Source organism: Bos javanicus, chromosome 28 (genome assembly GCF_032452875.1).
Source record: "Bos javanicus breed banteng chromosome 28, ARS-OSU_banteng_1.0, whole genome shotgun sequence".
Lineage (NCBI taxonomy): Eukaryota > Metazoa > Chordata > Mammalia > Artiodactyla > Bovidae > Bos > Bos javanicus.
The window spans coordinates 45,338,826-45,366,580 of record NC_083895.1 but is presented as its reverse complement, the minus strand read 5'-3'; the positions used below and the strand labels follow the sequence as shown (position 1 = coordinate 45,366,580).

The 27,755-nt window shown below is 55.2% G+C and overlaps 1 protein-coding gene across 3 annotated transcripts; it reads left to right on the top strand.

Annotated features, from left to right (window-relative positions):
• Positions 1 to 856: 856 nt before the first annotated feature.
• Positions 857 to 27,755, top strand: OGDHL (oxoglutarate dehydrogenase L). Of its 3 annotated transcripts, none has more exons than XM_061405684.1 (23): positions 857 to 947; positions 4,174 to 4,378; positions 6,143 to 6,313; positions 9,925 to 10,027; positions 10,455 to 10,570; positions 10,718 to 10,872; positions 11,572 to 11,718; positions 13,432 to 13,522; positions 15,947 to 16,126; positions 16,275 to 16,403; positions 17,280 to 17,459; positions 17,730 to 17,882; positions 18,601 to 18,703; positions 18,831 to 18,959; positions 19,984 to 20,134; positions 21,706 to 21,833; positions 22,710 to 22,888; positions 24,269 to 24,340; positions 24,460 to 24,585; positions 24,693 to 24,765; positions 25,993 to 26,156; positions 26,341 to 26,495; positions 27,008 to 27,755. In XM_061405684.1, the coding sequence occupies exons 2-23, from the start codon at positions 4,175 to 4,177 to the stop codon at positions 27,129 to 27,131; spliced, it is 3,033 nt and encodes a 1,010-aa protein (XP_061261668.1). In that variant the 5' UTR covers positions 857 to 947; position 4,174; the 3' UTR covers positions 27,132 to 27,755. The 3 variants fall into 3 exon arrangements, with proteins under 3 accessions (XP_061261668.1, XP_061261667.1, XP_061261669.1); XM_061405683.1 differs by lacking the exon at positions 857 to 947 and adding an exon at positions 952 to 1,039; XM_061405685.1 differs by lacking the exon at positions 857 to 947 and adding an exon at positions 954 to 1,039 and having other exon boundaries at positions 17,802 to 17,882.

Genomic DNA, 27,755 nt, shown 5'->3' with positions numbered 1-27,755 from the left:
AAAGTGGATTAAAACAATTATGTGACACTGTGTCTGTTTTTCTGGCAAAAATTATGGCCAGACACTGCCAAGTTTTGGCTGGGATATGCAGATTTAAAAATTCTCTTGCACTGTTTATGGGAATGTAGAATTGAGAAGTGATGTAACACTGCCAAATCAAGTTAAGTATACACATAACCTGGACTTCCCAGGTGGTACTAGTTATAAAGAACCCACCTGCCAATGCAGGAGACAGAGGAGATGTGGGTTTGATCCCTGGGCTCAGATGTGGGTTTGATACCCTGGAGAAGGAAATGGCAACCCACTCCAGTATTGTTGCCTGGTAAATTCCATGGAGAGAGGAGCTTGGTGGGCTACAGTCCATGGGGTCGCAAAGAATCGGACACGACTGAGCATAGCACAGTTATACACATACTCATGACCCAGCAATTCAGCACCCTGTTAAATATTCCAGAAAAATTTCCACACAGGTTCTTAAGGGAATGGATAGGAAAGTGTTCACTGAGGCAGCAAGGAGGTGAAAGCAGAGTAGGTCTCCGTAATTTGGATAGTGGATGGGTAAAATTTGTATAAGGCTTTGTGATAAGCACTTAATATGCCTTATCTCATCTTTTCTTCAAAATAACCCTAAGACTGGGACTTTTAAAAGTATCGTTTTACAAACGACAAAACGGAAACTATCCTTCCATACGCAAACCGTCGTTTATCTTCTGGTTCACTCTCCTTAGTGTTCGAACGAAGACATTGGGGTTCAGGGGCTCAGCAGAGTGCCAAGTTTCCCAGACCAATGGGATCCTCTCTTCCTGGCCCCGGCAGCTTTCCTGTCTGGGCCTTCAGCACCGCGGACAGCGCCGGCGGGGCAGGGCTGGGCGGGGCGTCCTCAAATACGTCAAGACGCGTGGAGTCTCCCAGGCGCTCAGCCCACGTCGCCGCGTCTCGTGACCCAGGTAATTGGTACCTTGCGCTACGCATCATCTGCTCGCAGCCCCCTGACCCGCAGCCTCTGGATCGCGCTGCCGCGCCGACCCCCACCGGCCGGGTGAGCGCGGCGGCCCCTCCCTTCCAGGTCCCTGCGCCTCCTCTCCTCTTGCTGTCTCTCGGGCCTCCCCTCCGGTCCTCTCTCTCGGGTCCTGGGGCGCCGCAGCCCGGAGCCGGGGCCCCGTGAGGCGGGAGGAGTGAGCGTGACCTTGGCTCCGTCTTTGGCTGGCTGCGGCCTCCCCAAGGACACCCCCCAGCCCTTCGCGTTCATCCAACCCTGCGAGAGCAGTTCTTGTGAAACGTTTTGCGTAAAGGAGCGAAACTCTACCGGTGGGGTTTTAGACATCAGCATTTGGTCTCTAGCCCAAGACTGCAGACTGTCCACGCCTTTCGTGGCCTGGGGAGGGGCCTACTGCCCTTCCCTTCCTGAAGGAACCTGGGCTGCGGAGAACATCGCTGGGGATAGGGATGGTATAGCGTCATGTGCTTGGTGGGACAGGCAGGCAGCTTCGAAGTCTCAGGACCTCGTGGGGGGAGGCGGGAGGTGGGCAGGGCCCTTATATACGGCTTTAAGCGCGGTTTCTGCTCACAAATGGGGCAACTGAGGCCCTGAGAGAGGCAAGACTGGCCTCAGGTCAGGCCCTGAGAGAGGCAGCCAGCCTGAGAACTGCTTCTCCATCTCTCAGGGAAATGTGGGGGATGAGACGAGGTCCCAGCAGGGTACCATGATGCCCATCCCTGCATCCCCTCCCCACATATCCTGTAGCATGTTAGGACAGGCCCCTTTTACCTTTGTCCTTTTCCCTCCCCTGGGCTTTCATTCAGGCCCTCCAGCTCTGCCAAGGAAATAAGCACACCCCCTTTCTGCCCTGCTTCCTACCACAGGGTCTGCCTCCTTGACCTTCTCTTGGGTTCAGTAAACTAAGGTTGGGACTTGTTCCTGAGAAAAGGCCACCCAGCTCCCAGAACAGGGTGCCATAGTAGGCCGACAGGAGGGTGAGTCTAGGCTCTGCTGCTGCCCAGCTTCCCCAGGTCTGGGGAAGGATCTGTTAACTGATCTCTACAATGGGCATATTGCAGAGCAGTCCTCAGCGAGGCAGCCCAGATAGGGGCTTATGTGAAAGAGGCTTGGTAACCAGGGATTCTGCAGTTGTTCTGGGAGTGGGGAAGGGGATGGTACTGACTTTGTCCTTAGGGAGGAGACCACCAAGACCGGTCCAGAGCAACCTGCCTGTTAGTCCACTGGAGGCTGAGCTGGGCTCTTCCCTTTCACCTAAGTGGGCAGGGCAGGCTGGGACTTTGACTGCAGATACTGAGGTTGACTCTGTGCCCAGAACCTCCAGGGCTCCTGTATCCCCAAGCCCCGCTGGGGTTGGGGCAGGGGTGGTTGGCTGGTTGCCCTCCTGTCAGGCTGGGTGAAGGCCGCAGCAATGTGCCATGGCTTTCCTGATTACTCAGTATTTGTAAAACACAGTGTTCCTGCGCTGGGCTGGGCAGGACACAGGCAGGCTCATCCCTGCCCCTGCCCCCCTCACCCCCCGCCCCAGGCCATCCCATCTCCCAGTGGGAGTGGTTGCTGGCAGGAGCAGCTCTGTGTTTACACATGACTGGGCAGTGAGGGGGGCACGGGCTCGGGAACCACAGGGCCCCACCGCTCGCCAGCTTAGCCTTGCTGAACCTCTGTTTCTGTATTTGTAAAATGGGACGATAGAGTGCCCACCTCTTGAGACTGTTGAAAGGGATGGAGGAGCCCAGTGCCTGCCCCCAGGTCAGTGCTCGCTCACTCTGCTCTTATTCTCATTCCCACATGGGTATCTTGCCGTCAGGCTTTCTTGCCTTAGGGTGCAGATGTTAGAGTTTCCGCATTGGGTTGTTTAGCGTTTTCTGATGTTCCGGGCCGGTAGCACCTAGGCCCTATGGCCATCTGGGCAGGGGCAGCACCCCTGTATTTGCCCAGGTCTCAGGGGCTATTAGAGATTGAGAAGGGGTTGGCACCCTGACCCTCTGACCGCAGATCTCAGACCTTGAGGCCCCACCCAACACCTGGAGGGTGCCACTCCAGGAAGAGCCAGCCCCTGGCAACCCTCGCTAAAGCCTAGTGCCACTGGGCTGGTGGGGCGGGACAGGCCGCTGAGCGTGTGGAAAGGGAGCTTCCGGCGCCTGGGACTCAGGTTCCGGCTGAACCCATCTCCTTCCTCCCTGCAGTGCAGTGCATTTTTGCTTTTAAATTTTCCTTTGTTTGGACTTGCCCTGAGGAGCCCACTGTCCCTCACTCAAGGAGACCGCCCTCCCCTTCCCTTGCCTCCTGTAAGTTTGGAGGGAAAAGCGGAGGAGATGGGCTAGGAGGGCTGTGCCCTGCCCTGCCTTGGAACATGACTCCTTGTAAAATAGAAGGTCCAGCCAGCTGTTTCTGGAGACTTGGTTGAACTGGTGGGGAGGGGAGTGCCCTGTGGGCTGGGCACACCTGGCCCCAGGGGCATTGACTTCCGGCCAAGCCAGGCAGGGAGGTACACTTTCTGAGACTGAGAAGCCTGCATGGCCCCTGGTGGTGTGGCTCTGGTGCTACCGCCCACTCACAGGCTGGGATTCTCTGGTCAGAAGGGCATCAGCAAGTGTTCAGAGGGAGCTGTTCTGTGTTCGGGCAGTGCTGGGGAAGAGAAGGGAGCTCTGCTTACAGTTGTTTTGGAGGGCATTATGAAGGAACAGAGGTTCTAAGAGGAGGCTCTTCTCTTAGAATCTCTGTCTTCTGGGCTGGGGGGAAGGAAGGCCCCCCACCCCACCCCGCCATATAGACATAGACTCCTGAAAGCCTATTGTTCATACATTTTTCCTGGGGAAGAGCGGGTGGCTTAGTGGGGTCAAGGGAAGTCACTCGTCACTTTTGGTCACAATGACCGGAGATCCAGCAGTGCCATGGGCCTTGAGATAGTACAGCTCAGCCAGACCCCTTTCTTCTGGCGTTTTCCTGACCAGGCATGGTGCACCGAGTCCTTGAAGGACTTCCCTGCCTGAGTTCCAGGGTGGCTAGGGGGCCTGGCCAATTGTCTCTCTCACCAGGGACTTGTCTTGTACTACCTAGCCCAGGGTCACCTGCCCAGTAAGCCCACTAAATGCCGTGTGAATGGACAAGTGGCTGCCAGAGCCTCCTTCCATCCTGGTCCTGTGGCTTGTTTCTCTCTTATTGCCTGTGTCCAGGATGAGTCAGCTGAGGCTGCTGCCATCCCGGCTTGGGACACAGGCCTCAAGGCTCCTGGCCCCACATGGAGTCCAGAGGTTCAGCTGGTGCAGCAGGTCATCTGGGCCACTAGCTCCCTTCGCAAGCAGCAGAGCTGGAGGTGGTTCCAGTTATATGGAGGAGATGTACTTCGCCTGGTTGGAAAACCCCCAGAGTGTTCACAAGGTTGGTACCCCTCTATGTGGGGGAGAAGGTCCTGAGGGCTGTGGAGGGGGCAGTGGGGAGAAGCAACTTGCCTGCTGAGTGACCCTGGGTAAGTTTCTTTGCCTCTGAGGTCCACCATGTCTTCGTTTGTGAAAGAGTTGGTCCTCATATTAGGAGAGGAAAGCTCATTGCTCTGCTGTTGCGGAACCAGCCAGTGGTCGGGGGTCTGGCTTGAGACGCCCAGATGATGCCCTGCTCAGACACCCTGTTTCTGAGAGCTGCCCTTCCCCTCTGTCATGCTGCACTGTGTCCAGGTAGCCCCTGTCGTGTTGTTAGGAGTGTGAGTGTTTATATGTATATATTGAGCCGGTGGAATAAGTACACACTGATGGTAAAAAAATAATAATAATGAAAATGAAAAAGTAAAATCAGCTGCCAGGGCAAAAGTAGAAAGTGAAGCTGCTCTCTGTCCATTCACAGTCCTCAAAGGAAAGTCATACATTCACATGACTCAAGACAAAAAGTATTAAGTTCTACAGTGAAAAGCCTTCCTCCCATTCCATCTGCTCAACTCCTAGCTGTCTGGTCCCCAGTCTATTCTTAATTTCTTCTGTATCTATTCAGATTTTCTTTAGATAAACTTATTGCAAACATAATTCTGGATTTCCCTCACCTTTACACAAATAAATGACATGCAGTGTCCACCGTTTTGCCACAGGCTTTTTCCATTCAGCATGCATCTCTAAGATTTTCAGTGTCAGCACCTTAAGAGCCTCGTTTTTTCCCCAGCTGCGTAGTATTCCACTGTTTGGATGGATGGGCCACACGCATCCCCAAGGACGGGCATCTGGCTCACCTCCAGCCTTGGCTGCCACGCCTGGCGCTGTACTGCGTCATCTTGTGTGTTCATCACCTCAGGAGTGTGCAGCTCACCATGGGATAAATTCCACAAAGTGGAGTTGCTGGGTCAGAGGGCGTCTGGACACATAATTTTGATGGATGCTGCCCAGTTGCTTCCCACAGGGTGTGTGCCATCTTATTCTCCCACCAGTACCGTGTGAGAGGATGCCAAGGAAAGCTCTTCCACGTGTGTTCTGCTGCGACACAGAGGTGCTGGTGCATTTGTCCATCTGCTTTTGGTTTCTGCATAAAGAGTAGCAAACCATGCATCCTCTTCTGTTTTGTTCCTTTACAACATATCTTGTCAATATTCCACAGCCATAATAATAGATGCATCTTTTTTTAAAAATACTACATAATTTTCCAGAATCTAAATTTACCATTTATTTAAATGGTTTCATATTGATCACCACTTAGATTGTTTTTATGCTGCCATTTTTATAAACTCTCCTGCGGGGAACGTCCTTGTACCTGTAGGCACACACCGGTCCAAGTACATCTGTAGAATCAATTGCTGGCAGTGGAATTTCTGGTTCAGAAGATACATACATTGAAAGTGTTGAGGACCTGCCTGCCAGATTGTCCTCTACAAAGGCTGCCTCTAACCCCAGTGTGTGAGGGCATGTTTCCCCCAGGGATAGAAGTCTCTTTCATGCCTGAAGCCCCTTGATCACAACTTATAACTCCCCTGCCAGCCCTCTACCAAGCTGGGTCCTGGAGAGATCTGAGCTCTGGATGGGGGCCTGGGCTGGTTGAGAGGGATCTCTGGACAGGGTCTTAGGAAGGTCCTGAGAGCTATGGTGATGAAGGAAGACCATGTCCCCTGGGGTCCCAACTACTCTCAGTCCCTAACTGGGCTGTTTTCTTGTTTCTGCCCCCGTCCAGTCCTGGGACAGCTTCTTCCGGAAAGCCAGTGAGGAAGCCTCTTACAGCCTGGCTCAGCCCCAGCCCCTTTCTGTCGTCTCTGAAAAGAGACTGGCAGCATCCAGCCGGACCAAGACTAGTAAACTGGTGGAAGACCACCTGGCTGTGCAGTCCCTGATCCGGGCCTACCAGGTGAGTGACTGGGAGGGTGCAGGCTCCTGGGTGGGGCAGGCGCTGATAACAAGAAGACTGGCTCAGCTCCGCGCCACCTCGGAGCCCTTCTCCGAGCCCTCTGTGGGTGGCTCTGACTCCCCCTCCTGCTCTTTGCCACATTACCATTCACATCACTTGCCATCTCCCTTCATTTTTTGTGCAGACTGGTTTGTTTGTTTGTGGTCTTTCTCATGGAGTGTTATCTATCTCCCACAGCACTGTGCCCCAGTACCTGGGGGGTACTTAGTGAGTGATCAGTTTCAGTGAGTGTTGAATGAAAGATGAATACACTGATCCTTGTTAATGTCCGTTTTCTCCTCTTGACTGGGCATTCCAAGAGGACAAGGCTGATGTCCAGCAGGTGCTTAACTAGTGTGTGTGGAACTAACGAATGAATAAATGAATAGTTCATTAAGCAGCTCTCCCACCCATCAGTTGCTCTGTCCTGGAGACTTAGGCTCCCTGTGGCTGGGTTCCCAGGCTCGGCCCCCGCTATGTCAGAGAGTCCTGATGATATTCCCTATTCTTGGTCTTGACTCAACAGTACTAATTGGAGGGCTGTTCTGGGTGTTCACTCCATAAAAATGTAATCATTTAGGATCTCTCTGGGAATTGGCAGCCGAAGGTATTTCATAAGAGAAACTTGTCTTGAAGACATGCAGAAGGAAGGGTAAGGGCATCCTGGCAGAGACTTGGTGGGAGGGTGTCGCACAAGCCGCTGCAGGAACTCGGGGGGAGAGGGAGGCCTTAGCAAATGGAAAGGGCACCTTGCCCCTGAATGAGGCATTCTGTGTGGGTTGGCAGCTGCCCACCCAGGGCGTGCCAGCTGTGCTGGGGCAGAATAGGGACAGTCCACAGGATCAGGCTCCCCTATTGGCCTCAGAACCCGTGGATCGTGGGCCACTTGGGAGCAAACAGCATTGGTTGTAATGATGTTTGTCTTGGCTGGGTAAGAGGCAGGAAGCTATCTAACTGTTGACTTTGAAAAAGAAGAACAAGGAATATAAAACTTTGTATGAAATATAAGGTATCATTCACAGTGCGGCCTGAGGGCCTTGTCTTCCAAGCATAGTCTCAGTTCTGCAGCAGGTCTGTGGTCTTTCGTTGTCTGAGATCACAGCACCAGGGTCCTTCCAGCAGGTTGGTCTCTGGATTCAGGAAGGTTACCTTGTACTGGCTTGATAAAAATCTGCCTGATGGTGAGTACTTACTTATGGGGTGGGCTGCAGCACCTCACAGGCCAGCTTGGGGCTGAGCTCTGGTTTGACTCACCTGCATACAGCACTGAAAAAAAAACCCAAGCTGCTGCTTATTTGCAAACATATAGAATGTAGAAGAATCGTGTCTCAAACCCTCAAGCCCATCATTACAGGGCCACTCTTGTTTCATCTTACCCACCTCCGGCTCCACCCCCAGGCCACTGATTATTTTGAAGCAAATCCCAGATGTCATTTCATTTCATTCATTGAACGTTTCAGCATGTATTTCCAGAGATAAAGTCTCCTTTAAAACTTTACAAATATACATAATGGCATTATCACTGCTAAAAATAGTAATAATCTTTAATGTCATCAGATACCCAATTGGTATTCATTTGTGCCTGTTTGTCTTAGGATGTCTTTTTTTTGCTTATTTGAATTGAGATTCAGATAAAGCCACCGGTTGTGATGTTGACATGGCTCTTAAGCTCTTGTTCTCCGCTCCGCAGGTCCTTCTGCGTTTCTTTTGTGCTCCTTGTTTGTCCTGTAGAGTTTTCTCGAGTCTGGATGTTGCTGATTGCATCCGCATGGTATCACTTTGTCTGATCCTTTGCCCCATGTAATTTCTGTAAAGTGGTGGTTATATCTAGGTGCTTGACCCAACATAGATTTGATTTCTTTGTTGCAAATCAGCTTCCTGGTGGTGATGGCACTTCATCAGTTAGTAGCTAAGGACGATAATTTCCTGGATGCATTAAGTCATTAGGAGCCGTAAAAGTGGTGATAGTCTAATTCTGTCTTTGTTTGGTACCTGGAATATTTCCGTGGGGAGGAATTTTCCTTTGTTAGCTCCATTTGGCCTCAAGTACAAATTATACAGGGAAGGTAGGATCAGTGCTTGATTTTTTTCCCTTTTATTGATGGATTTTCAAAATTATGATTTGGTTCCCTAGCATCTTCCAAATATGGCAAATAAAGGTTTTTCTTCTTTTTCTTAGTATGATATGAATGCATGGATTTAAACACATTTGATGAGTTTCAGTCTGCTACAGATATTCTCCTTGTTGTTGCTCAAAATGTGTCCTTATTCCCAGCCTCAGTGGTGTTTGGTAGGATAAGATGATTTGAGCTCATCTTGTATATTTCTAATAAGCCAGTTCTCCAGGGGGTGAGGGAGTATTTGCTGTTATTGGTCTGGTCATGACTTTTGGGTTCTTTTGATGGTTAGAGACAGGAAATACGTAGTTTTTTTTAAAGATACCATACTTTATAGGTTTGTACTGATGCTTCTATACACGTCAAATATAGGACTTAAGGTTTGTCTTTGACCTCATCAATCTTATATCACCATCTCCTTTTAAAAATATCAAAAGTAGAGGTTCTCAAAGATGCAATACAATGACTTATTTGATTTTTCTCATAATCCATACATGACAAGGTAAGAATACAATTCTAGTACTACCACTGCTGGTTGGTAATATAAATGAATTTATGATCTTTTTATTTCTGCAGTCCTGTTTGCCTTTGGGGAGCATTCTGTTAGTCAATTGAAATAGTTCCTCTCTATATAGTTATGCCACAAAATGGATGCATTAATTCATTTATCTTACTTTCAATTTTTAAAACTTAATTTTGTTTTTAAAAAATTTATTTATTGTTTAATTGAAGGATAATTGCTTTACAGAATTCTTAATTTTGTTTTATAGTGATATAAAATATTTATAAGATTCCAAAAGCAAGATATAGTCTTAAAAGTCTAGCTTCTAGCCCTGACACTCTGCCCTATTTTGTCCTTTCCCTGTAGGTAATAATTTTTCTTATTTTTTGGTTTTATTATTTTACTACGTATTGTTCTAATGCACACATTTATTTGTAGATATTCAAATAGATACAAATATATGCAAGTGCATATATTTACTTTTGTCTTTCCTTTCTTAGATGATAGGTAGTTTATCACAAACATTTTTATGTAATTTGCTTTTTTGCTTAAGAATATTTTGTGGAGACAATCTCATTGTAGCAGTTAGGAATTTTCCTCATTCCTTTGAGCAACTCTGTGCCCGCATGAATTTCCCATATCCATTTGTCAGCGTCCTGCTGATGGACATTTGGGAAGTTTTAGAATTTTGCAATTACTAATAGTACCATGGTAATTATTTTTGTGTATGCGTTCTTTCCTGTTTCTGAAAACTGCACCATGTACTTTTAAACCGAGTTGAGCTCCTGCCACCTCAGTTGCTGTGCTGGGGTTTCACAGGCCTGCTAAGGCCTGGGTGCTGGGAGTGTGGAAACTTGAAATTCTGAAGCCGGAAGTGAGGGGCCCAGAGTCTCGGTCTTGGTGGGGTCTGCCCGGCTGTGCCCCACTCTGCCTGGGCCTTTCCTCCTCTCCAGATCCGGGGCCACCATGTGGCCCAGCTGGACCCCCTGGGCATCCTGGATGCGGACCTGGACTCCTTCGTGCCCTCAGACTTAATCACCACCGTCGATAAACTCGGTGAGAATCAACACCCTCTCCTGTTGCCCTGGCAACGCGAGCCAGCTGATGCCTGTGCCTAGAGAGGGCACTGAGCCTGCGGTGCCCCTGGGTCTCGGGTCTCAGCCATCAGCCTGAGAGGCTTTCTTCTGACCCTCGCCCATCTATGCGTCGGGTCCCTGCAAGGGAGGGCTCTCCATCCTCCCCAGCTGGTGCACCCACTCAGCAAGTTTGAGACACCTGTCCAGGCCCATCCTTGTGACGGCAAGCTCGGTTCTGACTCTCACGCCCTGTGCGCTGTGGACAGAGGGCCCTTGACCTTTAGGCTGGACATGGTGGGAGGGTGCTGGGGCACTGTTAGGAGGTCTAGGGATGCAGCTAGGCTCACCTGCGCCTCACCTCCCTTTCTCCTGTCTGCCGCCCTGACTCTGCCCCACCGGCCTCCCAGCCTTCTACGACCTGCAGGAGGCTGATCTGGATAAGGAGTTCCAGCTGCCCACAACCACTTTTATTGGAGGCTCCGAAAACACCCTTTCTCTGCGGGAGATCATAAGGCGCCTGGAGGTGAGCACGGGCAGGCGTGTCGGGCACACCTGATGAAGCTCTCCAGCGTGCCTTAGAGGGAGGGAGGGCACTGCCTTTCCTGTTCCAGACCCCGAGGCTGTCCGTCGTCTTCCTGGCTCCTCATGGAGTGCTCCCCTGTCCCCACAGAGCACATACTGCCAGCACATTGGTCTGGAGTTCATGTTCATCAACGATGTTGAGCAGTGCCAGTGGATCCGGCAGAAGTTCGAGAGCCCGGGCGTGATGCAGTTCTCCAGCGAGGAGAAGCGGACCCTGCTAGCCCGGCTAGTGCGCTCCATGAGGTCGGGCCCCCAGCACCTCCCTGGAAGCCCCAGTGGCTGGGGGGCCTGCTCCAGCGCTGTCTGAGACATCCCAAGCCCTAGCTGATGAGGAGGTACCTGGCAAGTGAAGGCAGGACTGGGTGGGGCTCCAGGAGATCATGACACTGAACGAGGATGGAAGTGACATAAGGATGTCCCTGCGTGGAGTGAGTGTAGCAGGGACTTCCTGCAGGTAGGGCAGAGCTGGACTTCTGTGAAGCTGGGTCTGCCTAGGACCGTGGGGCCCTGGAGGAGCCCCTGACCCAGCTGCTGGGAATAAAGTGGCTCCCTGAGAAGTGACGTGTGGGCTGGAATTTGAATTGAGCCATGAGGAGGTCTTTGGAACATGATGAGAGGGCTCCAGGGCACCTGTGTGCTGGAGGGCAGCGAGCCGAGAAGAGTGGAATGGCTAGTGGCAGTAGTTTGACTGGAAGGGGAAGAGAAGGTGGTTACTGGGAATGGGTGCAGCCAGAGGCTTCTGGTTAAGCTGGGAGGAGCCTCAGCCTCCCCCAGACCTATGCTCCTTGCTGGTGGGGCATCATGGTGTCTGTGCCAGGCCCTGGACTGTGCAGAGAGATGTGACTTCGTAGCTTCCTCTGTCCTGGCCCCCTACTCCAAGCCCTCAGGAATAGCCCCCACAAGCCCCTGCCTCACCACCCTTATCTTCCCCTCCCCAAGCAGGTTTGAAGACTTCCTGGCCAGGAAGTGGTCTTCAGAGAAGCGGTTTGGCCTGGAGGGCTGTGAGGTCATGATCCCGGCCCTGAAGACTATCATCGACAAATCCAGTGAGATGGGGATCGAGAACGTCATCCTGGGGATGCCCCACAGGTGGGTCCTCCCTGCCTCAGCCTTGTGCTTCTGAGATAGATGTGAGGCTTTGAAAGTCAGAGTAGGGGTGGTGTTGGGACCTGGGGGTAGAGGCAAAGGGGTCTGGAAAGTTCTGAGTCCCTGGGCCCTGGCTTGCTCATCACAGGAAGAGCTGAGTGTGTGGCCAAAGCCTCTGGAACCGGGTTCTCTTGGGCTCAGTTTCTCTCTCACCACACTGCCACCATCCCCAGCAGTACTGAGATGACAGAAGGGGCTATGTCATGCTACTTGAGGTTCCTGTGGAGTGGCACAGCCCAGGAAAGTGAGGGCAGAGCCTGGACACGTGGGCCTGGGTTGGCCTCACCTGGTGGGAGGTCTCTGAGGTCAGCTGACGCCTCTTTCCCTGGCTGCTAGCTGACCACTCATTTCCCTGGGACCGTGATAAAGACTTGGAAGGTTGGCCTGGCCACTGGGCAGTTACCTCTGAGCTGGAGCCTGTGGGATAATGAGGAATGCAGCCAAGGTGGCCAGGGGTCCTGCTGAATGGGCAGGGACAGGACATGCTGTCTGTCTGAAGGGCAAAGCCTCGGTATTTCCCATGCCCATTTCCAGCCGCTCACAGGGGGCCAGTACCCTACTGCTTCAGCACTGGGGCATCACGATGAAGTGTGAGGAGGGTCCCCATCCATGGGCTGGCCTGCCAGGAGTCCAGGCTTTGTCTCACAGGCCCTGTGCCCTGGAGGGAGCAGAGAGGACCCCGTGGTTTCAGGACGGCATGGCTTCAGTAGAACCGTGGGGGGTGGGGAGAGAATGGTGCTGGGCCGTCGGGCAGCTCTGAGGCTTTGTGATGGCGCTGCATGGGCTCCTGGCCTGAGGAGGCTTCTCGGATCGGAGGACTGCCCTTGGCCAAGCCTCCATGGTTGAGAAAGGGCCTCTTAGACTTGAGGGCTTTCCCCAAAGGGGCTGAGGGGTGTTCATCTGGTTCCTGTGTCCACACAGCCCTCCCTCCACAGAACAAGAGAGAAGCCCACCGGAAGAGGGCTGCCCTTCTGTCACAGGGCCCTGTGGGGCTGGAGGTCACACCAGAGTATGTGCAGACCTAGGGCTGGCGTCTGCTGCTGGGCTGTGGGAAGCGAGTTCTGAGTCACGCCTTGTGCCTGCCTCAGGCTGGTGTCCACCCTTGATTATATTGCCCCATGGTGGGAAGTTCAGGCTGGACTGGAGAATCCCTGGACCTAGCTGCTTCCCCACAGCCCCCCTGGACGCCCCCTCCCACCCACCAGACCTAAGCTCGTCTGGACAGGTCCTCTGGTGACTCCTAAGGGCAGAAATGTCACCTCTTCTGTATCCTGCTCCAAGATGCTGCTAGGCTGGGCTGGGGAGCCGTGTGGGAGTGGTTGCGTTGCGTTAGCAGGTTGGGGTCAAGATTCTGGGTTGGGCTCAGCTTTGGGGTCAGGGAGGGGGTGAGTGGACACTCGGCCATGAGGCTGGGTGGCTCCCTGCTCGTGAAGGCCTCCTGAGTCTGAGGTGTGTGGGTGTCTGCTGGCCAGGGACAGCTGGCCAGCCAGAGCTGCTCACATGCCTTGCAGATTGAGACAGGGTCAGAGGGCTGGGGTCCCAGGGCCCACGCTGTTCCTGCTGGGTCCTAGGTGGGCAGGGAGCATGGTTGTGCTGGGGTGTATGGAGGGAGGTGGCCTCTGTGCCAGGTGAGAGCCCTGTCCCCTCTGGCCCCAGGGGCAGGCTGAATGTGCTGGCCAACGTTATTCGCAAGGACCTGGAGCAGATCTTCTGCCAGTTTGATCCCAAGCTGGAGGCGGCGGATGAGGTGGGTGCCAAGTGTGGGCACCAGAGCCCCTGGAGAGCTGGGTATTTGGGAGATGGGCAGCCATGTAGAAGAGTGGGAGAAGGGCCGGGGTGTCAGTGTGAGGCTCCTCAGGTGCTTTGGAGCCAAGTGCTCTGATCTCGGATAACTAGGAGAATCCCTGGATGATCTGGGCCAACCTGCTCTCTCCAGCCAGGGAAACAGGCCCAGAGAGGTGCAGGGGAGTGCCTGAAGTTACTCAGTTCAGCCCCTGTGGCTGTGTCTCTGTGCCCAGAGTCCTGTCTGCCTGCCCCTAAGGACTCCTCACTCGCTTGTTTGCCCAGCACAGTGTTGGGAGGTCAGGACAGTTTCCTGTGCCCACTGATGAGCAGAGGGTACAGCTTTCCACCCTCACCCACTTCCTGGTATGTTTTCATGTCATGTAGGCCGCGTATCCCATGATTTTGTGCGTGCTGGGCCCTCAGCCACGTTGCCGTCTTCTCTTCCTCTCGCTGTCTCTTTCACGTCCTGCCCGTCACCCCGTCTGATGGCTCTCCTGGTCCTCCAGGCAGGACAGCTGTCTGTGCCTCCTGTGTGCTCCCTTTGCCTGAAGAACTGTGTCTGCTCTGGCCTTTTCCAGGGGCGGGGGGGTGGTGTGTGTGTGTGTGTGTGTGTGTCTCTTTTCCCATCCAGGCTGGTAGCAAGGTGAGGGCAGGGACCTTACCCCGAAGCCTCAGCACCCAGCACTGGAGGATGCTTTGTTAAAATGAGCCACGTTAAATGACTGCTCTAGAGCCATCCAGCACGTTAGACCAGAGTGGGACTAGAATCCACGTCTGCTGGCTCCCAACTCGCGCTCTTCCCACCATCCATCCAGCACGTTAGACCAGAGCGGGACCAGAATCCACGTCTGCTGGCTCCCAACTCGCACTCTTCCCACCACCGTGTTCACTTTGCTCAGGCACCTTTGTTCTCTGAGTCTCACTTTGCTTTCCTGTAAAATGGGGATAAAAATTCCTGGTCCCAGAATAGGTTGTGAGCAATTACAGATGACGTGAGTGAACTGTAAAACCTGGCCAAAGAGCTCTTTAAACAAGTTTACTTTTTTCTTAATTGAAAAAACAATGTGAGCATCATTTGAAGAAAAGATTCATAGTGAGAGTAAGTTTCCCTTCTGAGGCTGCTTTCCTGCTCCCCGGAGGCTGTGCTGTGGTCAGTTTTCATGTTAAGGTGGAACATTCCAGAAATGCGCCACGCAATGCAAATGCATGTAGGCGTCCAGCACAGCTTTGTTTGTAAGAGGCCAGGGGAGCAGCTCGAGATGCCGCTGGGCACCTTGCCGTTTTCCCTTAGTGAGCCACCACAACACGCCAAACTCCTGGGCTTCTAATGCCCCTCTGGTTTCCACTGTCTCTTGTTGACGAGCATTAGGTGGTGGGATGAGTGTTTTTGCACACATGTGTGTGCATTTCTAGATAGTGTCTGAGAAATGTCGTGGCTGAAGCTGAGGAGGCAGGACTGAATGGCCCTCCAAACAGCTTGCAGACAGCGGCGAGTCTGCCTGCTGCGAGTCCCAGGCCACGCCCCGCTTCCCTTACTCCATCCAGCCTTTCCATCTTTGCCAATGTGATAGGTCCAGAAGTGACTGCATTTGAACAGATTTCTCTGCTATGAATGTGAGTGTCTTCTCACATGTTTTTAAACCATGTATGCCTTTTCCTGTAAATTCCTTTTCCTGCCTTGTGCTTATTTTTCCCTGGGGTCTTGGTGAAAAGTGCTTTACGTATTGAAGGAGTTTGCCCTTTGCTTGCATTTGTGTGATAAATATTTTCCCAGCTTGATTTTCTTGCCCCCTAATACTGTGCGTGGATCTTCTTCCCCCTTGACAAACATATTAGGTTTTGGCCGTCTTATCCTCTGTGGCTTCTGAGGTTTGTATGTTGTTTGGAAAGCCTCCTCGCTCTAAGACCATCAAGTGTGTCATGTTTCCCTGCTACTGTGCTTTTATCTGTTGCGTGAACATTCTTGCTTGCTTTGGTGAAAGGACTTTAGTAGGGGTCCTGCTCCAGTGTTTTCCCAGAGGCCTGGCCCATGGTCTTAACTCCAGTTAAGAGCTGTCCTTCGTTTCTTGGCCTTCACTGTCGCTGGCCCCGTCCTGAGGCTGCCTTACCCGTCCCCAACTCTGCCATCATTCACGCGGAGAGTGTGGTTGCTGATAATGAGCAGGGGCTCTGATGAGGGATCACGACCCAGGGAACCTGCCGGCCGTTCTTAGAGCAGCTAGAGGACAAGCAGGGCGTGTGCCAGGGTTGGGGGAGGAATGCAGGGGTGAGTCAGGGACAGCACGACTTTCCCAGGGAGCAGACTCCAGGGGATGTCCCAGCCCCACTGTGGACTTGCATGTCTGGGATGGTGGGGACCTTCATCACAGGCCACCTCAACCTTCAGGGTTCCGGAGATGTCAAATATCACCTCGGCATGTACCACGAGCGGATCAATCGTGTCACGAACAGGAATATCACTCTGTCGCTCGTGGCCAACCCCTCCCACCTGGAAGCTGTGGACCCCGTGGTGCAGGGGAAGACGAAGGCGGAGCAGTTCTACCGCGGGGACGCCCAGGGCAAGAAGGTGAGCTCCTGGGCCCCGAGGACCTGGGTTCTGTGGGCCGGGCTCCTGAGGGGTGAGCTCCGAGGGGTAGACTCCAAGGTTCAGGGTTGGGGCTGGGCGGCACAGGCTGGAGCATGGGGGCCCTCCTGACTGATACCCTGTCCTGCAGGTCATGTCCATCCTGGTCCACGGGGATGCCGCCTTTGCTGGCCAGGGCGTGGTCTATGAGACCTTCCACCTGAGCGATCTGCCCTCTTACACCACCAACGGTACCGTGCATGTTGTCGTCAACAACCAGGTGAGGGCCAGGGCTGCATGCCGGCCTTGGCAGCGGTACCTGTTCCTGGTCCAGGCAGCACTCTGAGGAGAAGACAGGGATAGTCCTGCTTCTAAGCCCACTGCTCTGCCACTTAGCAGAGCGTGCCTTCAGCGAGGTGCCTGACCTCTCAGCCTTGGTTTCCTGGTCTGTGGAATGGGAGGAGTGTACATCTGTGTGTGTGTCTCTGTGTGTATCTATCTCTCTGTCCTTCTCTCCCCCATCCCCATGTATGTGTGCACACACACACATATATATGATAAAGCTGTAGGGATAGAGGAAGACGGGTACAACCATCACCTACCCCAGAGGCTGCACATATAAAATTAGATGCTGCCTTTAGCTCCATGTGACCCAGTCTTAGAACACGGCTCTCACAGCTTTTGCTTTTAAGGCAGCTGTGGTTAATGACAGCTCTTCTTCTGAACCTGTAAAGCCCTGGGTTAACGACTTTATTTGCATAGTCATTTAAGTCATTTAATCTTCACAGTATAACCCTGTGAGGTAGGAATTTAATGAGCCCTTTTAATCAATGAGGAGACCGAGGCTTTGGGAGTTTAAGTGCCTGGCCCAAGGTTGTATAGTTAGTAATTGGTGAGACTGGGTTTTATCCCAACTTGGGCTCCCTGCTCCCACTGTATACAAACGATTGCAGGAGAAAGAGCGGGTGTGATTCGCCTGGTGGTGCTGCTGTCCCCGTGATTTCAAGGTCACCCACTGTTACCTGGTCATGTCCCCATCACCTCCTGGCCATGCCTGATGGACCTCAAGGCAAAGGCACCCCTTCCCCAGCTGCCAGACCCCCGGCCTTCTAGGCAGCTGTAGCTGTCCAGCTCTCAGTGCCTCCTGCTTCTGCAGATTGGCTTCACCACGGACCCCCGGATGGCCCGCTCCTCCCCGTACCCCACCGACGTGGCCCGCGTGGTCAATGCACCCATCTTCCATGTGAACGCAGACGACCCAGAGGCTGTGATATATGTGTGCAGCGTGGCAGCCAAGTGGAGGAACACCTTCAATAAAGACGTCGTGGTAGACCTGGTGGGTGAGGGGGGCCCCGGCTGCGTGGGCTCAGCTGTCCCTGCTGTGCCAAGCTTGCCAGGGCTGCAGCATCTTCAGCGGTCAGGGCTGGGCAGCAGGTTGGGTGCCACTGGGCGCAGTCTCTGCAGAGGCCTGGGGGTGGGCATTTGGTGGCGGGTGACCATGAGAGCTGCTGAGGTTTGAAGAGTGTGGCCGGCCAGGTGTGCCCCAGTGGCAGTGACTGTGTCAGCCACGCTGCCTGGGCGTGGGGACCCACCCTCTGCCCCGCAGGTCTGTTACCGCCGGCGTGGCCACAACGAGATGGACGAGCCCATGTTCACGCAGCCTCTCATGTACAAGCAGATCCACAGACAGGTGCCCGTGCTGAAGAAGTACGCGGACAAGCTCATCGCTGAGGGCACGGTCACCCTGCAGGAGTTTGAGGTGGGCCCCGTCAGCACCGTGCTGGAGCCGAGACTCTGAGGGGCTGCTGATGTTACCAGCCCAGGGCTGGGGGCTGGCGATAGCCCCAGTTATCCAGGGGGACAGAGGACCAAAGACACTTGGTGGGATTCAGTCAGTGTGGCGATGCAGGGAAGCCCACCCGAGGCAGGAGTCCAGGAAGGCTTCCTGTGGGAGGCGGCCCTGAGCCGGGTTGTCCCCAGTGTTCTCTGTGGATATGCTGGCCCTCCCTCTTTCAGGCGCTCCGAGAGCAAAGACCGTGAGTCTTTCCTGGGCTCCCACAAGTCCTTGCTGACTGCGATCCCATGGACTCTTTCCAGGATCCCCTGAACTCTGGGACTTTAAACTCTGGCCATAAGGTCCCTCTTGGGCTTCCTGGTAGCTCAGTTGGTAAAGGATCTGCCTGCAATGCAGGAGACCCGGGTTCGATTCCTGGGTTGGGAAGATCCCCTGGAGAAGGGAATGGCAACCCACTCCAGTATTCTTGCCTGGAGAATCCCATGAACAGAGGAATCTGGCGGACTACTGTCCATGGGGTCGCAAGAGTCGGACATGACTTATTGACTAAATCAAATCAATCAAGGTCCCTCTGGGTTAGGGGAAGACCATTCCTCTAGAATACGGTCAGAAGGACCAATCACTCAGCCTGTGACTGCCCAGGGCATCATTGCCTCAATCCAGGCCTTCACTCTTATTTCAGGAAGAAATCGCCAAATATGATCGGATCTGTGAGGAGGCGTATGGCAAGTCCAAGGATAAAAAAATCCTGCACATAAAGCACTGGCTTGACTCTCCCTGGCCTGGTGAGTGAGCGGCGTGTGGCTGAGAGCCCCCTGGGGCTGTGGGAGAGGCAGGCCTAGGGAGATGGGCTGGTCAGGGGAACTGAGGCCCCACCGCCTCCCCAAAGTCACAGAGTCTCTGCCCTCTCAGGCTTCTTCAACATGGATGGGGAGCCCAAGAGCATGACGTGCCCAGCCACAGGTGTTCCTGAGGACACGCTGACCCACATTGGTGAAGTGGCCAGCTCTGTGCCCCTGGAGGACTTTAAGATCCACGTGGGTGAGGTTTCTGTCTGGCATGGGCCACTGTCTCAGACATCAGGCCCCAAGGAAGTGGTGTCAGGAGTCAGGGAGGCCCAGCCTCATCCCTGCTTGGCTGTGGGCAGACCAGCTGAGCTCTCTGTGCTTCCCTCATGCCCATGAGGGATCTGTGATAATAACCCTTCAGGTGAACAGATGTGGGTGCCACGCTCCCCAGTGAGTGCCGCTCACAGGCCTCCACGGACACCTTGGGCTTCCCCAGTGCCTTTGTTAGGGGTACCCCTGGGTTAGACAGGAGGAGAGTAGGGGAAAAAAAGGCTTCCCGTGGAGGGGGCAGTTGGGTCTAGAATTCCGGGGGGCAAGTGGACAGATGATAGAGGGTGACCCTGGTCTAGTAGCTGGCCACTGGCTGTGCTTCTTGGCTGTAGCTGTTGTGGCCTCCACTCAGGCAGCCTGAAGAGCCCCTGTGGTGGTAGTGGGGCCCCCGTGCACCCTCTGAGCAGGCTGTGGGTGTTCCAAGAGGATTCCACCACTTCTGGGGCAAGCCCAGGTGTCCTGGGGCACCGGCTCTGTGTGCAGTCACGGCAGGTCTGTGTGGGTGTGGGGCCAACGGCAGGCCAGCCTGGGCCAGGAGCCTGGGCTCAGATCCAAGCACCTTCTGTATGAGGGAGAGTGAGTGACTTTCCTCTCCTGAGCCTGTCTTCTCATCTGAAAGGCAGTGAAAGTCAGTACCTGCGTTTCATTGGAGAAATGTGCCCTGCTCAGCGTGTGTGGCACGCGCGCGTGGCTGACGCTCACCTAGTGGCACCTCCTCCTTCCCGCGGGGACAGAGGCAGAGGGGACATACGTGCAGGCCAGCCTAGTGCATTGGCTGGGGTGGTGGGGCTGGAGGAGGGTCCCCTGCGCCCTGCCAGGCCCCTGGCTTGTGTGGGGGGGTACACAGTGAATATGCACACACCTGGTGCGGGGCCTGGGGACCATAGCTGTCCCAGGCGAGGTGGCCAAGCTCCTGCGCCCCTCAGGCTGGCCCTTCCCTCCCCCAGGCCTCTCTCGAATCCTGCGGGGCCGTGCAGACATGACCAGGAAGAGGACGGTGGACTGGGCGCTGGCAGAGTACATGGCCTTCGGCTCCCTGCTCAAGGAGGGCATCCACGTGCGGCTCAGTGGGCAGGACGTGGAGAGGGGCACGTTCAGGTGAGGCTAGGGGGCGGAGGAGCCCAAGCCCCGTGGGCATTAGCCTTGCCGCTGGGGAGAGCTGAGAGTTCGGCTGTGCTGGGGGTCTCTCAGTTGGCCCAGGGACTTTGGATGATCATTTCAATGAGGGCTAAGAGGAAAGCTTCTTAGAACTGATTTTTTTTTTTTTTTTTCAATCCCTGGCTGAGTGTTATGGTCTGGAGGAAAAACAGAAACCACCGGCCACCGTGCAGGAAAGACCCACTTTTGTTTTCCCGACACCCACTGGCAGGACAGCTGCCTCCACACGGCTCCAGTAACTTGTGGCAAATCAAGGACAGGTCCAGGGCCACTGGAAATTGGCACACATTGATCTATACATACTCCGTTAAATTCACTGGTGTCCTAATCACTGTTTCCTCATCAGCCTCCCAGGCTTGAAGGCTGGATATGTTTCAGGAATGACAGGTTAATAACTTGGCAATTCGAGTGATTGTTAACTCCAGTGTCCACAGATTGATTTGCTCATTGTGTGTTTTGCTGAACTTCCTCAAAGGATTTTCCTTGTCGGACCAGGTGCTACAATGAGCTGCATCCGTGCCTCACTGAGGAGACGCACATGGTATTTCTAGGCTCTGCCCTCATGGTCCACCATTCAAAACTAAGGAAGGAAAATCTCAGAGTCAGAAGGGATTAAAACAGTTGATTGGCTGTTTGAGCCCTTTGAATAGATCTGGAACACCTATGGTTCAGCAAATGGAGAACAGCTCAAAGAAATACTTATCAGATAGCCAGGCCATCTGAAAGCTCCTGGCCTCCTCTCTGCCCCATGGGGCCAGCATGCAGAGCTGACTGCTCTGCGTAAGCTCTTGGTTGATGTCAAGTCTTCTGGTCATCAATGGTCCTCAAGATCTTTGTTTCCCTTTGAACTACTGTCAAGCCCACTCCCCACTGCCGTCTTTCTTGTCTGCAGTTTAGAGTTCAGATGAGGACTTTACACTTGTTGGCTGTCCCCATCACATTCCCTCTGTTTGGGACCCCAGATGTTTGGGATCTCAACTCAGTCTCTGCCATGTTAGTGAGTCCTGGAGATGTGGCTTCCAGAATTCAGTAGACTGTCCGTGCCTCCCTCGTCCCTCATCACCGCTGGCCCTGTTCAGCCAGGGCTCAGGGGACCGCTCCGCGGCACCCTGTGTTGCACGTCAGTCCTCGTGAGGCTTGGCGTTCAGCCAGGGGCCCCTCCTTATGTGCTGCAGTTCCTGTCTCCTGTGATCCTGGGAGCTAGCAGGGTGGGCAGGGGGACAATGCCCCTGGAGTATGGCTTCCTAGGGCCTCAGGTTCTTTCTACCCAGGGCCTGGGAGGTTGGCATGGCTGGTCTCATGGGACCCTCCTTATGTAGGAAGCTGAGACTCTTCTGTCTGTGCTCCAAGACCCTCGGGGCGTGTGTGAGGCGGGTGCTGCTGGGAGGGGAGGCTGCCCAGAGGAGGGGCCGGATGGCCCTGGCTCTCCGCGGCGGCCGCCAGCCGGTGGGGCGCTGCAGGTGTCTTGGCCAGTCCGCCGCCTCCCACCGTTTCTTGGTCTGTCTCTCCAGCCACCGGCACCACGTTCTCCACGATCAGGACATCGACCGGAGGACGTGTGTCCCGATGAACCACCTGTGGCCTGACCAGGCCCCCTACACCGTGTGCAACAGCTCCCTCTCGGAGTACGGAGTCCTGGGTGGGTCAGAACTGCCTGCAGCTCAGAGAGGGTCTGGCCCCTCAGGGCATTTTGTCTTTGTTGTTTTGACCACGGTCTGGAGCTGGGAGAGGCTGAAGGAGCTTGGAGGCCCCCGGGTGGACCTGGCTCATGGGACAGCCCTGAGGGGCAGTGGTTGGGCGGCCTCCACCTGAGGCCACATCAGAGATGTGGTCCTGTCCCATCTGGCCCTCAGAGGGCCAGTTGAGGGTCAGTCTTGCCTGGATGGGGACTCTGGATACCAGAGCCTGTCCCTGGGTGGCATCAGTGGGCCCAGACAAAAACCCCATTGAATCCACTAGGGGCCACTGCTGCTGGCTGGCCCTGAGCCTCCTGGCCTGGCCACCTCCACATTCCTCACCTGCCTCGTCTTCTGCGCCACCGCACCCAGGGGCCCTGTCCTCAGGCTAGGCTCTTCCTAGGCTCTGGCTCCCCAGACTATACCCTCAACTCTCCCTTGGCTCAGCCTTTAGCTGCCCTGCTTCCTCTGAACCTGCCTCCTCCCGGAAGCAGGAACCCCCGATACTGGCCACTCCTGGGGAGCAGCCTCTGGGGCTGGCCCTGCGCCCCTGCTCATTTTGCAGGGCCTCCTCGGCAGGCGGCCCCTTCGGCCTCTGCGGGGATCTTTGGACTTGGCTGCTGGTCTAGCTAAGGCTGAAGCCAGCTGTATGCGAGGTCAGGGCTGAGGTTGGCATCTCTGGGCCTGTGGTCAGCTGCCCCATGGAGTCCCCGGATCTTCCGGCCTCCAGGGAAGGATGGGCAGGGCAGGCACGGTGGGTGAGGACGGGCTGGGCTGGCCGGAGCCCCAGCCCTTGGTGAGAGCGTGCGGCAGGCTCTACCGCTGTGTCTTCTGTTTAGGTTTCGAGCTGGGCTACGCCATGGCCAGCCCCAATGCCTTGGTCCTCTGGGAGGCTCAGTTTGGTGACTTCCACAACACGGCCCAGTGCATCATCGACCAGTTCATCAGCACGGGTCAGGCCAAGTGGGTGCGACACAATGGCATCGTGCTGCTGCTGCCCCATGGCATGGAGGGCATGGTGAGGGCCGCCGCAGGAGGGCGTGGCTGGCCTGGAAGAGGGTGGCTGGACCCTTGGCCACTTGCAGATTGAGGGGGTCGTGTGCCTTCCAGCCCCTGGGAACCACAGGACGCAGGGTGGGGCCTGCGTGGGTCTGTGTCAGCACCGCTGATGACACTACTGCTCTCGGTCAGAGACGGAACGGACGTGTCCGCGTGCCTGCTGTGTGCCAGCTCTCTTTAAAACCTCTGTGTAGCAACTCCTCCAATCCTTACAACAGCCTAAAGAGGCAGATCCTGTTCCCACTTGCCAGATAAGGAAGCTGAGACACAGAGAGGTAGAATAGCCTGCCTGAGGTCACACGGCCAGCCGCTGAGATTTGAACCTCTGTTGTTGGGGGGCCACATGTGGGGGAGAAGGAGGATATGCAGGTCATCAGGGGAGGGGAGGGAGGCGCATCGTGAGGTCCCACCCTGGTGGCTGTGTGGCCTGACCAGGTAGAGCATGGCCGGGGCTTGGTCACTGTCTGGCTGGAATGGATGTCCTGCTCAGCTTGGACTGGTCACACGTTCAGGGGTTGATCAGCACTGCTCAGAGCTAGGTCTCATGGTGCTGGGCACTTCCCATGCCATGTATTGTCGTGTGGCATCCTCACCAGATTGGTTCTGTTCCCGTTTCACATGCGAGGAGAGAAGTCCTGTGACTGCCCAAGGTCCCCCAGTTGTAGAGGAAGCTGGCTTCTCACCTTAGTTGTAGAGGAAGCTGGCTTCTCACCTTAGCCAGGCTGGGTGAGGAGCCGAGCTGGCCTGGCTGGTACCTGTGGCTGTGGGTCCGCGGGGCTTTGCCCCTAAGCGAGGGGCAGCCACCCCTGTCCCACGGGGAGCCAGCTTGGAGGACAGTGGGGTGTCCTGCTGTCTTATGGAGCGGAGCAGCCGCGTGGCTGAGGGGAGGAGGAGGAGGCAGACCTGGGTGTGCAGTGCCCCTTCTGACTGAGTAACCTTGAGGTTGCTTCTTAAAGTCTTCGCCCTTCACCTTCATCTACGTCACAGAGCTGCTTTCAGGGCAGAGAATGATGTGTGTGAGGCCTGTAGAACCATGTCCGGCACACAGGGAGCACTCAGCAAATGGTCACTGCTGCAAGGCAGAACGTTCTAGAGATAGAGCGTCTTGGCCTTTTCACTCTTCCTTCTGCCCTGTGTGCTCACACGGTTTGGCTCTGGCTGGACCCTCCTTCCTGCTCTTCCCACATTCCTTGCTTTTCCTATGGTTCAGATTCTGGAGTTAGGCATCTCCTCCAGAAGCGCTCTAGACCCTGCCCTGAGCCCCAGGTCCCCGTCTCTTGTGACAGACCCCTAATCCCCCGGAACTCTGGCCAGCCTGGCCATCTGGCATTTGTTCCAGGGCCCAGAGCACTCTTCAGCCAGGCCTGAGAGGTTCCTGCAGATGAGCAATGACGACTCAGATGCCTACCCTGTGAGTACTGCCCGCTCCCCGCCCCTCCCCAGGACAGGGCCACACGCTGCTACTCCTGGCAAGGCCAGGATATGGGTACCACAGGCAGGTCCCCTCCCAGCTGCACCCTGTCCCTCCAGGCATTCACCCAGGACTTTGAGGTGAGACAGCTCTACGACTGCAACTGGATCGTGGTTAACTGCTCCACGCCGGCCAGTTACTTCCACGTGCTGCGCCGGCAGATCCTGCTGCCCTTCCGCAAGCCGGTGAGCCACCCACCCTGGTCATCGCTGGGATAACGCAGGGGTCAAGGGCAGGGTGCCCTGGCTGAGTGGGGGCAGGCCGGCAGCCAGCCACCGTGTTTCCCTTCCAGCTGATCATCTTCACACCCAAATCTCTGCTGAGGCACCCAGAGGCCAAGTCCAGCTTTGACCAGATGGTATCTGGTATGTGCCTGGGCAGGTTGGGGAGGTGGCTGATGGGGGCCCATGGGGCAGCCTCTGTTTCTGTGGCTCTGTTGGCCCTGTAGCTTCTGACACAGTCCCTGCCAGCAGCTGGATTGGGAGGTTGGTGCAGCGGCCAGATGTCTGGGCCTGCCTAGGTCACTTGGGCTGAGAACCAGGCTCAGGAGCGTGCACTAGCTCCCTGTGGCTGCTCAGGAGGGCCGGCCTGGCTGCGCTGGAAGAGCTCAGAGGCTGGAGGTCTGCTGCAGCTCTGCTTGGTTCATGGGATGCTGAGTGTCAGTCATTCATCCATCATTCATGAGCCCAACAGGCATCACTCATGAGCCCAACAGGCATCACTGACCCTGGGCACCTGGCACCCCCTCCAAGAGCTCTCAGCCCTGGTGTTGGAACTGAGATGTGACCCAATAGAGGATGAAGGGGGCAAGTTTAGGGCCTTGAAGCTGGTCATAGCAGAGCTGTCTGGGAAAACGGTCCTGGGCTGTAGGGGAGGGGCGGGAGCTGGTCCGGGGACCTCAGTGGCGTGGGCAGGCGCTTGTTCTCACTTGCGCGTGTGAAGGCATCTCCTCAGATGCGGCCGGTGGCTGAGCCAGCAGTGCAGAGCCCTGGTGTTGGGCTGGACCGTGTGGGCTGAACACTCAGTGCTGGTGAACCCTCTGCCTCAGGGTCCTCACCTGGGATGCAGTGACCTCACAATAGCTTCCCTGCCACCTGGCATGAGATCAGGAAGGAAAAACCTGTGGGACTCTGCTGGGAGCTGGGCTCTGGGGCTGAGGGAGGAAGAACCATGCCAGGGTTTACTTTCCAGTTTGATGACTGGGGGAATTGAGTGTGCGCGGAAGGTGGGCATGACTGGCTGGAGAGCAGGTCTGGGACAGACAACACTTCTGTAGATGGGAATGTGATGTCACCTTCTCTGTCCTCCCCAGGGGCTCTGCCCATCAGCCCCCATCACTTTAAACTTGGTGCTCCCAGGGCTTTGCCCGTGGCTGCAGCTGCTGTCTCCACTCCTGTCCCCAGGACGTCTCAGGGTGTCCACTGTCTCCTGTTCTGTTGTTTGGCTCAGGAGGTTCATGTTGCAGATCTAAATCTGGGGCTTGACTCGGTGGCCAAGGAGAGCCTGGAGGAGCCAGGAGTGTGGACTTGATTCCCAGGCTGCTCTGGCCCCTCTGGGGGCCGACGCCCCATCCATGTCCTGTTGGTCCCCAGGAACCAGTTTCCAGCGGGTGATTCCTGAGGATGGGGCTGCGGCGCGGGCTCCTGGGCAGGTGCGGCGGCTCATCTTCTGCACGGGCAAGGTGTTCTATGACCTGGTGAAGGAGCGGAGCAGCCAGGGCCTGGACGAGCTTGTGGCCATCACACGCCTGGAGCAGGTGCACCTGGGCCCCTCGGCTGCTCAGCGTGGTGGGCAAGGCCCAATTGCCAGTCCCCTGGCTCTGGGCAGCGTGCCAGGGCTGGAGCCAGTGAGGAGGGTGGTGGCTGCTCTCTGGGGGGCCTGTCTGTGGGCAGACCCCCCTTCCCCTGGCTGTGACCTTCATTCTTCCTGCCCTGCCCCAGATCTCTCCGTTTCCTTTCGACCTGATCAAGCGAGAGGCAGAGAAGTACCCGGGCGTGGAGCTGGTGTGGTGTCAGGAGGAGCACAAGAACATGGGCTACTACGACTACATCAGCCCCCGCTTCATGACCGTCCTGGGCCGGGCGCGGCCCGTATGGTACAAGGCAGGGTGCAGGGGCTGCCCGCCACCCAGCGCTCGTGTCTGCCAGGGCCCCATCCTGGCCTGCCCTGGGTGCAGGGGCTGCCCGCCACCCAGCGCTCGTGTCTGCCACGGCCCCATCCTGGCCTGCCCTGCCCCATTTGCTGTGTGACCTGGCACTGGCCACTGCCCTTCTCCGGGCTGTATTGAAACCCGAGGAGTTGGGCCCCCTAGTCCCTGCTGGCTCTGTGACTGTCAGTGACAGAGCATCTTCCCCATTAGGGATCCTCTTCAATATGGCCGTATGGAGAGCAAACCTTTGTGTTTGTTCTGAGGCCAGAACTCAACTAGAGAACCTCCTGCATGTCTCACATCTCCTACCTTTGATCTTAGGCCACTGACTTAGCCCCTTGGAGCCTCAGGCTCTTCATTCCTGCAGCTGGGTGACGATAAGCATAGACCCCATGCGGTCCTAGGGTAGCCGCGAAGCCAGCCCAGCCCTTCCCCTGAGCTTCTCTCTCCTCCTCCAGGTATGTTGGCCGAGACCCAGCGGCTGCACCAGCCACGGGGAACAGGAACACTCATCTGGTGTCTCTGAAGAAGTTTCTGGATACTGCCTTCAATCTCCAGGCCTTTGAAGGCAAAACATTTTAGAGCCTGTCTGAGTCTTGCTGTGGGGTTTCCTGGGGACATGGGGGATGTTAGGGGTTGGCTGGCTGTGCTGCCCAGGAGAGAGACTGTCAGGAGCCCCAAGATAAAACCTACCCATATGGTGATTGAGGCCAAAATGCAGGTACCACCAGCTTCAGTATTAAGCCATCTTGGGCTTTGTGTTTATTTCAGAATCTCTTAGGGCTGAGAAGCCAGAGGTGTCTGATAGATGGGCTGTAGCTGTGGAGTGTTTCTCCAGCTGCCCTGGTCTCCAGGGTTTCATGTGGCTTGTCTGTCTGTGTCATTCACGTCTCTGCAGACAGCCAGCCAGCTACCGAGGAGCCCATGTCTTTGGTTTCTCTCCAGCCCGGCAGACTTGGCTGCTGCTCACGCTGTCCTTGTTCATCTGTAGATTGAACCACCGTTCTCTGTTGTGCTCTTAGAAATAGAGATTTTAGCAATGACAGCCGGGTGAAGCCAAACCATGGCAGGTGATTTATATGGGCTCTGTTTTATGGGGCTTGTCATAATGAGGTGTGTCAGCTTCTGTGTGAAATATGGTTATATTTACCGTGTACCAAAGTAGAAAACCAAATAACAGAGAAATTAAAAACTGCTTAACAGAGA